The sequence below is a fragment of the Acinonyx jubatus genome, chromosome C1, assembly GCF_027475565.1.
Source record: "Acinonyx jubatus isolate Ajub_Pintada_27869175 chromosome C1, VMU_Ajub_asm_v1.0, whole genome shotgun sequence".
Taxonomy (NCBI): Eukaryota; Metazoa; Chordata; class Mammalia; order Carnivora; family Felidae; genus Acinonyx; species Acinonyx jubatus.
In genome coordinates, this window is record NC_069381.1 from 157102441 (window position 1) to 157116369 (window position 13929).

At 38.2% G+C, this 13929-nt stretch overlaps 1 protein-coding gene and 2 long non-coding RNA genes across 4 annotated transcripts in view; 1 reads left to right on the forward strand and 2 right to left on the reverse strand.

Annotated features, from left to right (window-relative positions):
- The window catches only part of LOC128314063 (uncharacterized), a 49885-nt gene extending 38065 nt beyond the window's left edge, over window positions 1-11820 (forward strand). The window contains exons 2-3 of the long non-coding RNA XR_008295434.1: window positions 9936-10095; window positions 10707-11820. This is a non-coding gene — a long non-coding RNA (uncharacterized LOC128314063). The remainder of the gene's footprint in view (window positions 1-9935; window positions 10096-10706) is intronic.
- The window catches only part of LOC128314062 (uncharacterized), a 263838-nt gene that overhangs the window by 51978 nt on the left and 197931 nt on the right, over window positions 1-13929 (reverse strand). The gene's annotated exons all lie outside the window — the stretch shown is intronic.
- TLK1 (tousled like kinase 1) overlaps window positions 3565-13929 on the reverse strand; it is a 196332-nt gene continuing 185967 nt past the window's right edge. For both annotated transcript variants that reach the window (XM_053215268.1, XM_027055511.2), the window contains exons 19-21: window positions 12726-12837; window positions 11821-11928; window positions 3565-5330 (exon numbers count right to left, since the gene is read on the reverse strand). In XM_053215268.1, coding sequence (XP_053071243.1) covers window positions 5154-5330; window positions 11821-11928; window positions 12726-12837 — 397 coding nt within the window. In that variant the 3' untranslated portion in view covers window positions 3565-5153. The remainder of the gene's footprint in view (window positions 5331-11820; window positions 11929-12725; window positions 12838-13929) is intronic.

Consider the following 13929-nt stretch of genomic DNA (forward strand, 5'->3'; position numbering starts at 1 on the left):
ATCTTTATGACCATTACTTTTATCAGGTAGATTGCTTATCTGTTTTATTTAGCTCTTTGCAGTTTTGTCTTGTTCATTTGGACCATATCCATGTGTTTCTTTTTGTCTGGCTGTTTCTATATAATATGTAGGCCTGCTACATCTCCTGGTTTTAGAGGTATCAGTATGTAGGTGTCCTGTGGGGTCCAGAAGCACAATCCCCCACGGTCACCAGAACAAGGCGCTCTACAGGTGTCTCCTGTGGGCTGCATGTACCCTCCAGTTGTGACTGAACTGTCTTGACTTTTGTGTGTGCTGATGGGTGGGCAGACTCCCAGTGTGGGTGGCTGTAAGGCCCTGCAGTGATTTTGGGATGAGTTGCTAGGCAGGGCTGCCCCCATCCACAGGGCCAGAGGTGCTTTAAAGGGGAGCCAGTCTTGGGACGCTTGGGTGGCTCATTTGGGTAAGCGTCTGATTCTTGGCTCCAGCTCAGGCCGTGATCACTATTCCTGAGTTCTCTCTCTCTCCATCTGTTGTTCACATACACTGTCAATAAATAAATAAATGGAGAGCCAGTCCTGACCAAGACTTCCCACCAGACTGTGGTGGGGCAGGCGGCAGCTACCTTGGAGGTATGCTTACTGAGAGATGGGTTAGGTGGGTCAGATCTGCAGGGAAATGCCAGGATTGGGTAAGTGGTGCTAGCAATGTAGATGAAGAGTCCTGAACTGGCACCTGCCAGGATTGGGCCTGCTAGGCTGAACGAAGGCAGGAACAATTGCACCCATCAGCACTGCCCTTCCCAGAGAATATTTCTACAGGTCTGTGTTCCTTGTCTTCCTCTGGCACTGGCTTTAAAATGAGTCAATATAGGGGCGCCTGGGTGGCGCAGTCGGTTAAGCGTCCGACTTCAGCCAGGTCACAATCTCGCGGTCCGGGAGTTCGAGCCCCGCGTCAGGCTCTGGGCTGATGGCTCAGAGCCTGGAGCCTGTTTCCGATTCTGTGTCTCCCTCTCTCTCTGCCCCTCCCCCGTTCATGCTCTGTCTCTCTGTCGCAAAAATAAATAAACGATGAAAAAAAATTTTAATAAAATGAGTCAATATATCTCACTTACATAGAACCTAGGCGCTTTTCAATCTGCTGCTTCTGTGCTGGGTCTTAGACTTTGAGAGTGCATTGGCCTTAAAGAGCAGAGACTCCGTTTCCTACAGCTCTCCCGGAGTTAAACCTGGCTGATTTTCAAAGCCAGACATTATGGGGGAATACCTTCCTGGTGTAGATTCCCAGGACAAGGAGGGGGACCCAATGGGCTTGAACCCCTCATTCCTCAGGCAAGACCTCTGCACCTGTGATACTCTTTTCTACTTGCAGGTTGCTAAGTGCTTTTCAAACTGCTGTTTCTCTACCGGGTCTCAGGGTGAGTCAGCTTGCATGCAGGCCCTCCAAGCAGTGATTCTGTTTTCCTATAGCACTTTGGGACCTCCTACAGGTCTACCCCGTTCCAAGCCAAATGTTCTGGTGGCTTGTCTGATGCAGACCTTGGGGTCTAGAGTGCCCAGTGTGGGGCACCAACCTCTTGTTCTTCCTAGAGAAGCATCTCTCTAGTGTGAGATCTCTCCCTATTGTGTTGCCACATTGGAGTTTTTTTGTTTTGTTTTGAGACCATGTCTCTGCCTCTCCCTTCGCAATGTGATCATTTATATCCTTTGCTGTGGAGGGCAAAGCACAATCCCCCATGGTCACCAGAACAAGGCCCTCTACAGGTATCTCCTGTGGGGCTGCATGTACCCTCCAGTTGTGACTGAACTGTCTTGACTTTTAATTCATTTAGTTTTCAGATCTTTTTCAGAGGGAGATGATCCATATGTAGCTGTAGACTTGGTATGCCTGTGGGAGAGGGTGAGTACAGCGTCTTCATAGACCACCATTTTCCCAGTTGTATCTTTTATTTATTTTTGAGAGAGCGAGAACAAACCCCAAGCAGCACGGAGCCTGATGCGAGGCTCGATCTCACAAACTGCAAGATCATGACCTGGGCCGAAATCAAGAGCCGGATGCTCAACCAACAGAGCCACCCAGGCTCCCCTTCTCAGCTGAATCTTGAAAATTAGCTGCTAAAGCAATTTTTGGGTTAGATTAAGCCTTCAGAACACTTAGATTCGGTTGTATTAGGGAAGAAAATGTTCAGATAACATATTAAAATTTAAAGTGAGACTGCAGAAAGACCTGCCAATATCAAAGTATGAGGTTTTTTTCACATTTCAAACAGCAATGTAGTAACTAAATTCTTAAAAGAACTGCTGTCTACATTAGCACTAAAACATAGCTAATAAGATCTGATGTTAACATTGTATTTAATAAGTAATGAACAGCAAAACAATATACTCTTTAAATGTTTCGCTGAAACTCTCCACCATTTTGGCTTCATGTAATGAGGTATTTGTAGAATATACAGTCACATTTGATGTACATTTAAACTGAGTTTTTTTTGGTTTTTGTTTTTAGAAGGGGATGGTGGTCAGTAAGGAAACAAACCTGACTTTATTTTTGAAAGACAAAAACCAAAAATCTACGCAACTCCCAATTTAGATTAGGGTGGTTTCTATACTCCCTCTCCACATGCATATACTAAATAAAGCTAATTCACATCAAAGAAAGGTTTTTAAATTATATGCAGAAACTATACATTTTACCTTGTATCATTGCTGACTCCTGATGGGAGACCTTGGCTTTGTCTTAGGGAAAAAAGACATGCTTTAATTCTAAGGACAGAATTCTGTAGATCAGGCAACAATGTATGCTTCAAAAGATATTAGAGCCATAGACTGAAATTATTTAGTGATAGTTACCAATATCCCATATGAAGGTAACAGTAAATGATTCAGTTTGGCTCCGTTAGCCATCCTATACCTGCTGGGTTACTGGCATATGACCCAAAAGCTGTAGCATTTGTTGGGAAATACTTTAGGAAGAGATGGCATAGAAGCTGATTCATCTTTGACTCCAAATGACTACCTAAACTCAGGTCAGGGAAGCAGTGTCATTTCATGGCTTGTTTTCCTGCATTTCCACACTACGAGGCATTTTCACCCACTTGAAAATAGTATGATAACGCAGTGATCTAGTCCATACCACTTATTCGACCTAGTGTTAGCATCTCACTAAAACTTAGAAAACCAGGCATTTTCTTTTAATTCAGGACTTTAAGTGACAATTACTATGTGAAGACAATACTTTATGATTTGGAAAGATGAAAACTCAACAAAACTGAAAAATTTGCAGGCAGCATCTAAAGCACTCAATGAATGCTAACATTCCGTTACCATATCAGTATTTTTTAAAAATAAGATTTCTGTCTTAATCTATGGAAGAACAGGTATAGTAGCCCTTAGGCCACTCCTCATGGTGCTAAATGTTACTTACCCAGGACTAGCCTTGATAATGATTATTAGATTTGCTTAAACAGCTTGTAGCACTTGATACTTGAAGTATACTTAAAGAATTTACTGAGCTGATTCTTAAGGAGCCAAGTCAGTTAATATCCTAAGTCTTGAAAGCTCCCTTCAAATGTAATTTTCATAGTCCTTAAATTTTAATTGTCACTGTTTATTACTGTTTTGGCTACATTCTCTACAATTTCAGCAGCATCTTAAAGAGACAATGTGTCTATATGTACAATGAAAAAACAAAATGGCTTGCAACATGAGAAATAAGAGCCACAGTTTAACTGTACAATATTATAAGGAGAATCTGTGGTATCACCTCCTTTTTCCGCAACATGGACAACTTACATGTAAGTATCAGCATTATGAATGTGACAAATAATTCTTACAGGAGTAAAATACAACATCCTGAAAAATAATGGTTTCTACCATACAAGGCAGTTAGAAAATGTTCACATTTTAACAAATCTGTACAAACCACAAGAAACTTGTTTATGGGACCATCATCCCACCTTGCTGATAAGAACCTTCTAGAAATGTAGGATAAACATGAACAATTTATAAATCTAGTATCTATGTGCTCCACAGCCCTAGAACCCAAGAAGCTGATTTAGTGAACCCTAATATGTCCAAGAAGGATCATTTTTACATGCCTTGATTGTTAATGAATGCCAACCTTTAATATCTCTCTATGATGTACAGTCAACTTGCACCTTTAAAGAGGTCATTAAATTTTTTAGCAAAGAAGCAACGTCATTTAGCAGCAATTAAAGCGCCTTCAAGAAGACTTAAAAAAAATACAATATCCAATTAGAAAAGCCGTATTTTTAAACATTTGTACAAGAATAAGCTGCTGAAACTTGGTAATTGAAATACAACATCTGTACAACAATTTACAATAGAGCTAGAAGGGAACTTTATCATTATCCTGCATAGAACTGGTCTGGTCCACATTTGGTCACATACTATCACTTGTTTATGAACAAGGCCTGGTAATAAAGGGAAAATAATTTTAATTCTAACATGTTGAAAACACCAGAGATAATGCAATTTAGCGAATTCAACTGATTTCAAAACAAGCAGCTCATTTTGTCAAAGGTGTAAAGTATCTAGACATAACAGCTCTCCCGTTAACATGACTAGTGTGTGTGGGGTGGGGAACGGACATGTGACTCCGAGGTACAACTTGGTAAAAGCCAGAATAGGCAAGTGACAAAGTCTAACTTTGTCCAAAGATGCTAACTCTCACATTCTACTACTACAAAACACAACTGTCACTGCCATTCAGTTCTTACTTTGGTTTCAGCAGGTTAACTGCTGAATGCTGAAGAATGTATCCAGGCACTATAGTTCTTGTGTTAGAAATATTTTTTCCGTGTGTTTTTAAATAATGAAAAACTACCCTTCATATTAGAACTCTCTAGTAACAACCAAATGTATTTAAGTATTATAAACGTTATTTACAGTGTTCCCCCAAACAACGATTTTTCTCCTTAGTATGGTATTCCTGTTTCTGTGCAACAGGCAGTCATCTTTCACTGCTTAAGGTTACAAAGTGTACACTTTATTCATTGTCCATGATCCACTCTCATACAAATGACGCTATGAAGAACTTCAGTTCACAAACAACCATGTCTGTGTGAAAAAGGAAACAAAAACAATCAAATGCTCTCAAACTCAAGTGTGTATCTGGAAGCAATTCAAAGATACCATGCCAATTTTGGAGGAAAATCAGTAAGTAATTATGCTTGAAGAAGGGGGTGTGGGGGATGCTGTGAGGCCAGCCATGTGTAAGTTTCCTGAAGAATTTGATCTTCTCATGTGCGGGAGAAGGTATGGGTCATTTGCCAGTTGGTGCACATCAAACCGATCTTCTTTTCGGTAGGCCAAACAGCGTCTTATAAAGGCCTTAAAAAAAAAATTCAGAAGTTAAAATTTTTGTTTTTAAAAAAATGTATTTTGGGGGGAGGGGCAGAGAGAGGGGGACAGAGGATCTGAAATGGGCTCCGTGCTGACAGTAGTAAGCCTGATGTGGGGCTCGAGCTAAAGAATTGTGAGATCATGGACACTCAACTGACTGAGCCACCCAGGTGCCCCAATTTTTGCCCCTTCTAATCATCCTACAGAAGGATGAACACATTTAATAAATATATTTCATTTCATTAGTATTCAAATCTTTAAAATTCTGTAGCAATAAAATTCTTTAAATTCAACTCAATTCATCCTTAGTGGTTCACTTTAGTCTAAATGATAATTGCTACCGTTTAAACTTCCTGTTGGAAAGATGCATCTCGTTTTTTAAAAAATTTACAGCTAGGACAAAAATTAGCATTTTAATCCCTTTTGGATATGCAGTTAATTCAGTGGCATTTTAAGTACATTCATGTTGTGAAACATCAAGATTGACCATGTCCAGAACATTTTCATCATCCAAAACTTATCCAACATCCAAAGCAGAAGTCAAAATTCTGTATCCATTAAACAAGAACTCCCCACTCCTCCTTCCCCCAGCACTTGGTAACCACTATTCTACAAGTAGAGTAAGATTTGTCCTTTTGTGTAAGGCTTATTTCCCTTACCATAACGCTTAAGAGTTCTCCATGTTGTAACATGCATCAGAATTTCATTTCTTTTTAAGGCTGAATACTCCATTCCATGCAATTACCACATTGTATTTATCCATTTATCTGTTGACTGACATTTACATTGTTTCTTCCTTTTGACTACTGTGAATAATGCTGCTGTGAGCAATGGTATATAAATATCTATTTGATCCTTGCCTTTGGGGGTGGGGGGGCATATACCTAAAAGTGGAATTGCTGGATGACAATTATTTTTAAAAACTGAAGTATAACTGATCTATAACATATTAGTTTTAAGTGTGCAACCTAATAATTCGATATTTGTATATTGCAAAATGACCAGCACAATGTAACTAGTTAACATGCATCACCAAAGTTACAACTGTTCTTTAAGTTTATTTACTTTCAGAGAGTGAGAGTGAGCAAGCCAGCATGAGTTGGGGGTGGGGGGGTGGCAGAGAGAAAGGGAGAGAGAGAATACCAAGCAGGCTCCACACTGTCAGCACGGAGCCTGATGCAGAGCTTCACTTCATAAACGCTGAGATCATGACCTGAGCTGAAATCAAGAGATGGATGCTTAACTGACTGGGCCGCCCAGGAGCCCATTTTTCTTTCATTTGATAAGTTTAAAATCTATTCTCATAGCAACTTTCAAATATATAGTGTTATTAATTATAGTCGCTATACTGTACATTACATCCCCATGACTTAATTTTTTAATTTACATCCAAATGAGTTAACATATAGTGCAACAATGATTTCAGAAGTAGATTCCTTAATGCCCCTTACCCATTTAGCCCATCCACCCTCCCACAACCAACCCTTTGTTCTCTATATTTAAGAGTCTCTTATGCTGTCCCCTCTCCCTTATTTTTGCTTCCCTTCCCTTATGTTCATCTGTTTTGTATCTTTAAAAAAATTTTTAACATTTTATTTTTGAGAGAGCATGAATGGGGAGGGGAAGAGAGAGAGGGAGACACAGAATCTAAAGGGGGCTCCAGGCTCTGAGCTGTCAGCACAGAGCCCGAATCGGGGCTCAAACTCATGAACCGTGAGATCATGACCTGAGCGGAAGTCAGTCACTTAACTGACTGAGCCACTCAGGTGCCTTGTATCTTCTGTTTTGTATCTTAAATTCCTCATATGAGTGAATCCCCATGACTTATTCTGTAACTGGAAGCTTTGACCCTACCCTCATCGCTTATTCTGCTCACCCCCTACTCCCTGCTTCCCACCAGTCTGTTCTTTGTATCCATGAGCTTGGATTTTTTTTTTTTTTTAGTAAGATTCCATATACAAGTGCGATTAGATGGTATTTGTCTTTTTCTGACTTATCTCACTTATTTAGCATAATGCATTTAAGGTCCATCCATGTTGTTGCAACTGGTGAGATCTTCCTTCCTTCTCATGGCTGAGTAATATCCTGTAAATGTGTGTGTGTGCATGTATATATACATAGACACGCATATATACATATACACACACACATATACACATGTTCAGCCACTATGTTGTTTTCATGTCTTGGCTACTGTAAATAATGCTGCAGTGAACACAGAGGTGCAGGTGTATTTTCCAATTTGTGTTTTCCTTTCCTGTGGATAAATACCCAGAAGTAGAATTACGTGATCACATGGAAATTGTATTTTTAATTTTTTGATAAAACTCCATACTATTTTCCACAGTGGCCATACCAATTTACATTCCCACCAAACTGTGCACAAGGGTTCCCTGTTCTCCACATCCTTGCCAATACTTGTTTCTTGCCTTTCTAACAGCCATTATAACAGGTATGACGGGATATCTCACTGTGGTTTTGATCTGCACTTCCCTGATTAGTGATGATGAGCACCTTTCTGTGTATCTGTTAGCTATATGTCTTCTTTGGAAAAGTGTCTATTCAGATACTCTGCTCAGGGCAATCAGATTATTTTCTGCTATTGAGTTGTACAAACTCTGTACATATTTTGGATATTCACCCCATATCAGCTATGATTTGCAAATATTTTCTCCCATTTGGTAGGCTGCCTTTTCATTTTGTCAAATCCTTTGCTATGTAGAAGGTTTTTCATTTGATGTACTCCCACTTGTCTATTTTTGCTTTTGCTGCCTTTGCTTTTGGTGTCAGATCCACAAATCCTCACCAAGGCTGATGTCAAGGAGCTTACTGGCTGTGTTTTCTTCGAGACTCTCATCCATTTTTAGTTTATTCTCGTGTATGGTGTAAGACAGTGGTCCACTTCTCACAATATCATTTATTGAAGAAACTGTCCTTTCTCTACTGTATAGTCTTGGCTCTTTTGTCATAATCATCTATGCATGGGTTTACCTCTGGGCTCTCTATTCTGTTCCACTGATTTTTCCCTTTTTTATGCCAATATCATACTGTTTTGATTGCTACAGCTTTGAAATATAGTTCAAAATTAAGCAGTTTAATGCCTTCAGCTTTGTTCTTTGGCTATCCAGGGTTCTTCTGTGGTTCCGTACAAATTTTAGGATTGTGGAGTCTATTGTGTGGATTGTGTGAAAAATGCCATTGGAATTTTCATAGGGAGTACATTCAGTTTTCAGATTGCTTTGGGTAGTAAGGACTTTCTAATATTCTAATTCATGAGCACAGAGTATCTTTCCATTTATCTGTATTATTTTCAATTCCTTTCATCAATGTTTTATAAGTTTTCAGCATACACATCCTTCAATTCCTTGGCTAAATTTATTCCTAATTTTCTTTTTGATGAAACTGTAAATGGGATAGTTCTCTTAATTTCTGTTACTAGTGTACAGAAATCCAATAGATTTTTGCGTACTGATCTTTATATCCTGCAACTTTACTGAATTTTTTTATTAGTTTTGGGTGCAGTCTATTTAGGGTTTTCTATATATATATTGTCATCTGCAAATAGTGACCTTTTTACTTCTTCCTTTCCAAATTGGATGCCTTTTATTTCTGTTTCTTGCCTACTTGCTCTGGCAAGAACTTCCAAATACTATGTTGAATATGGAAAGCTGCTGCATTTTTCCTTATACAATTGTAAACTCCTAGAATTTTTCTTCTGCTGAAAGACTCCTCTCACCCTCCTTCCATTTTACTATCAGTTTATTCTGGCCACAGGGTATGATGCCGCTTTTTGTCATATTTCTTTCCTTTTTAAACATCTTTCTTTAGATGAAGGGAATGCTGAAGTGATACTTCTATTGGGGTTTGTTTCTTAGGTTAATATCATGTATCAGTACACTTTTGAAAAAACAAATGGAATATAATCCGTATCTGTTTTTCCTTCTCAAACTGGTTTTATATATTGTCCTTCAAAATGGCCTTTTATTTTTTAAAGAAATCTAACATATACAAGACAGTACACAAATCCTGAGTGTATAGCACAAAGCAAATCTACGTAACTGGCAACCAGAAAAAGAAAAAGAACTTTACCAGAACCTCTAGTCTCTTCGTGCCCCTTTCCAGGCACTGGCTCTGTCCACAATAATCTCTTTCCTGACTTCTAATACTGTAGTTGAGTTTTGGTTGTTCTGAACTTTATTTAAGTGGAATTATAGCTTATGTTCTCTTTTGCCTGGCTTCTTTCACTCAGTACTATACTTGAGAGATTCACCCAATTTTTGCAACACATAAAACATTCTCAAGGGATAAGTGATTGTTTCCTTTTAATCCTGACACTAGAAATAACTTTAGCAGCTTGTCTTGAAATTCCCAACTTCCAGATACATTCATGAATTAAAGCATTTGTAGGGAAACTACAAGTAAGAGACATAACTTTAAAATCAAAGCTTAATCACTTTAAAAAGTATTCTGCACCTTTTCAGTTTGAAATTCATTATAAGTAATTTTTTTTCTTTAAAAACAAAACCTAGCTTTTCTCATCATTATACCTTGGGTATTAGCTAATATTTACTAAATTTTTTTCCGAATCCTTAGGTCTTAATCATTTTCTGAGTGGTCACTGAAACCCAACATGGAGAAAAAAATATCAAGAGTGACTGATATGTTCAAGGCAGAGTTTTAGAAGATGAAAAGCTGCTGACAGCAAGGTTAGGAAGTCTACAAGGAGAAAATGTACTTCAGATGCCCACACCAGGTCAGTGGAGGTACTTGGTAAAGGTGTACTCTGTAAGGATGAGATCTGAAAAAGAACACATGCAAAACCCCACAAAAAACAATGTGATCTTCCCCATCCCAGATCTGAGGTGGGAGAGCCTAGGAAGAGCCTAAGGCTAGACTCAGGGATCATCAAATGGGACTTCTTTTTGGCACACTACATTCATGCCTGGTCATTTCTGCCGGTTGATTCATTTAGTTTCTGTTCTCATGAAGGCAGAATTTAGATGCCAACATTGTCAGGTTCCTTTTAAAGGAGACATATTTACCTTATGAAAAATACGTGATGTTCTTATTCTGAAGCATAATGAATTATCTTCTAAGAGTCATCCAAATAACTTGCTAAAGCACCAGTTAAGATGTAACAGACAAAATGAAATACAAGACGGTTCCAAAAAGCACAGAGTACAAAAAAACCCTAGTAAGTACATCTTCAGTTATGAAGGTCACTATGACCTCAATGAATGGTAACATCTAGCAGTATTTTATCTATATTCTAAGAAACTATATAATGCCTGTTTATGAATTATCCTTATGGCCTAGACTACTCACACCAGAAAAAATGGGAACTTCATGTGTTTTTTTTCTCAGCAATTTCATAGGTTTTAAAAAGGAAAAGATGCCAACAGGGCTCACAGAGAAATGAGCTTTGTGAGAAGGATAACAAAGCAGGAGTGAAAATACAAATGTGAAAGGCCAACAGGATGAAGGTGGGAAGATGTAAGTACCGTAAACATTCTATTAATTAGAAATGGCTATTCTGTGTTACCACACAGACATATGGATTAGAACTACAGGAAGCCACTATTACAGATTCACAGACCGCTACACAGAAGCACAGGTGATGAAGAGGTCAGGCTTTTTCCACAGCTACTGTAGGGTGGCATACGGTCAACAGTGAATTCTGGAGTCTAGAGTAAGTGAATACTTTGGTCCACAGCTCTCCTACTTACTAGCTAGTTTGCTTCTGGGCAAAGTACTTCTACGATGGCTTAGCTGGCCTCCTACTTCATACAATGGGAATAACAAGAAACTGATCTACACCTCATAAGGTTGTTAATAGATAAAGTATCAACACAATGCTTGGCACACAAGCACTAAATAAATGGTAGTTATTACTACTTTTATTACTTCTTATACACTTAAAATACTTCAGTATTAACATAAGTTTGTGATTTTCCCTTGCTCTCTACAAAGCAAGCTGGTGTGATCAAAGAATCAGGGACTGTATTTGGGTCTTGAAAACTATCAAAACCAAAGACCGAAGAAACAATTTTCCAGAGCAAATAACCAGTCCCAACGGGACAGATTTCACTGTGGTAGTCATCCCTTTTACTTTACTTGTAAGTACAGTTGACCCTTGAACAATGTGGGGGTTAGGGGCACAACTGAAAATCCAAATATAACTTAAATGCCCAAAAATGTAACTACAAATAGTCTAGTGTTGACTGGAAGCCTTACCAACAACAAACAGTTGAGTAATATATATGCTGTAGGTTATACATATTAAATGCTGTATTCTATCAATAAAAAATTAGAGAAAAGAAAATGTTAAAATCATAAAATACATTTATAGTATTGTACTGTTTACTGAAGAAAATCCACATTAAGTAGACCTGTGTGGTTCAAAAGTCAATTGTACTTTGTTTTAAGCACAATTTATGAAAAGAATTATTCACAAAACCTATTTACATAAATTTAATACCTTTGCTTCACTGCTTACAACTGGTTTTACAGGGAACTGGACTTCTGTGGCTTTTAATATTGTATTTTCTTGAAGAATGTCTTGTTGAGATTGATTGTGACCAAATGGCTTAAAAAAAAGAAAAAAGAATAAAATGTTTAAATATTTTGTATCTTGGGGATTCACTGATAATTACTCTTAGAAATTTCTCACAAATGATTTGTATTCTAAAAAATCCTGTCCTCAGTTATTTGGAACTTGGGATGCATTTTCTTAAAACAAGGTTCTGAGAGCAGGCTGAGTAAACCCATCTAATCAATCCTCCACATAGCTTAAACGTTGTGAATAAGCACAGAAAATAATGCTGTTACAATATAATCAAGATAAAAATATAAAAAGAAATCAAAATTATGACTGGTCAAAAAATTGAAATACGATTAGAGGAGTAAGAAGCAGTGAAAATGTCTGTGAAAATTCCAAAGAATAAAATACCTGATCACAATACACTCCCTTCAATGACAACTCAGGGATGGGAAAGTGTCTGTGGCAGCTCACAGTTCTGACTTCAATATAAAGAGAGGTTTGGAAAGAATTAAGGCTAAGTTTGATGAAGTTACCCTGAGAAAGCTAAACTGAGTAGGAGGAGGGGAGACAATGTGAGCAAATAGAGAGAATGGAGAATGAAAAGTGTTTTCCACTTTCCAATATCCCTAAATAGCAGAAAATGTTAGCACTATTAACAGATAGCTTCTTTTACTTTAAAAAAAAAAGGGGGGGGGTTGGGTAGGGATGCCAAAAGCAACTTAAGTAAGCTGCCTGGCTTTCCTTAGAAGGGTCTACACTGACTTGAAGTTAGTTAAACTTTGCATTTAAAAAGGAAATTCAACTTATCTCCACACAGCAGAATCCTGCATACTTTAACTTACCTTTCTACCATAAAGACACTGAAAGAAGATGACTCCAACTGACCATACATCAACCTTGTTGGAAATCTTTGGTGGTTCTTTTCCAACCACAAAACACTCAGGAGGTAAATACCTATAGTTTTTTTGGGGGGTGGGGTGGGGTGGGGAGGGTAGAAAACAGGAAAGGATACTGTTAAGAATCTGTAACTTAAAGCCTTCTCAGTGTACATTTAGAATACCCAGAACACTCCTGTCATCTATACATAAAACCTTAGGACTTTTATCAATGAAAATGACCAAAACTTTTGAAGCATTTACATCCTTGTGTTATCTGACTCTAGAGTCAAAACCTACAACTTTGTGATGAAGTCTGCAATATACACATATTATGTATACGTATTATATATACTAACAAATCTTTCATTTCTGTAGACAATATATATATAATCATCAGAAATTACAATGTTCTAATTTGAGCAAGCAATAATAAATGCTCTCCCATGCCCTTTCACCTGAGTTCAAACCGTAGACAATTCTCTTCCTAAAGCACCTATCTGACCACTTGGTTCTTCTGTTTAAAAAACTGCAACATCATGAACCACCAGATTAAGACCTCCTAGCTCTTGTTGGTACACACAGACCCATCCTAATCTAGAAGCAACTTAAATTTCCAAAATCTGCACTCCCTCTTCTCCTTCATTCCCACACCTCCTCAAACTGGCTAGGCAAAAACAATTCACTTGGTTCCCCCAACAATGCCCTCTGCTGCATCCACCCCCACTACCCACCACCTTCCTATGCTTAATATGAATCCCTAATGCCTTCCCTGACCACTCCATTTGGTGAGTACCTTCTCTCTTTTAAGAGCCACTGGACCTTCATAAGCCTTCTCTGTTTCCTCCAGGCTGAGCTTTGCTCCCTCCCTACGTAACCAGCAGATGTTATGGTACCTCTATTATGGCATTAAACTAAAATCCCACTAAACTGTGAGCAGAGCTCAAGGAGCTCTTATTATTCAATGTGTAGTTTTTGAACACAGCAGCATCTGAAATATGTTAAGAATTCAAAAATACTATTTTCTATTTTTAAGTTCATACTTTTATATAAAGGAAAAGTAAAAATAAATTTGTCACACCTTAGATTGTAAGTAAAAAAATCCACCAGGGATGCAAGCATCTCCCACCTTAAAATTTAGATAAACTTAAAAAAAATCCTGGAAAGGAGT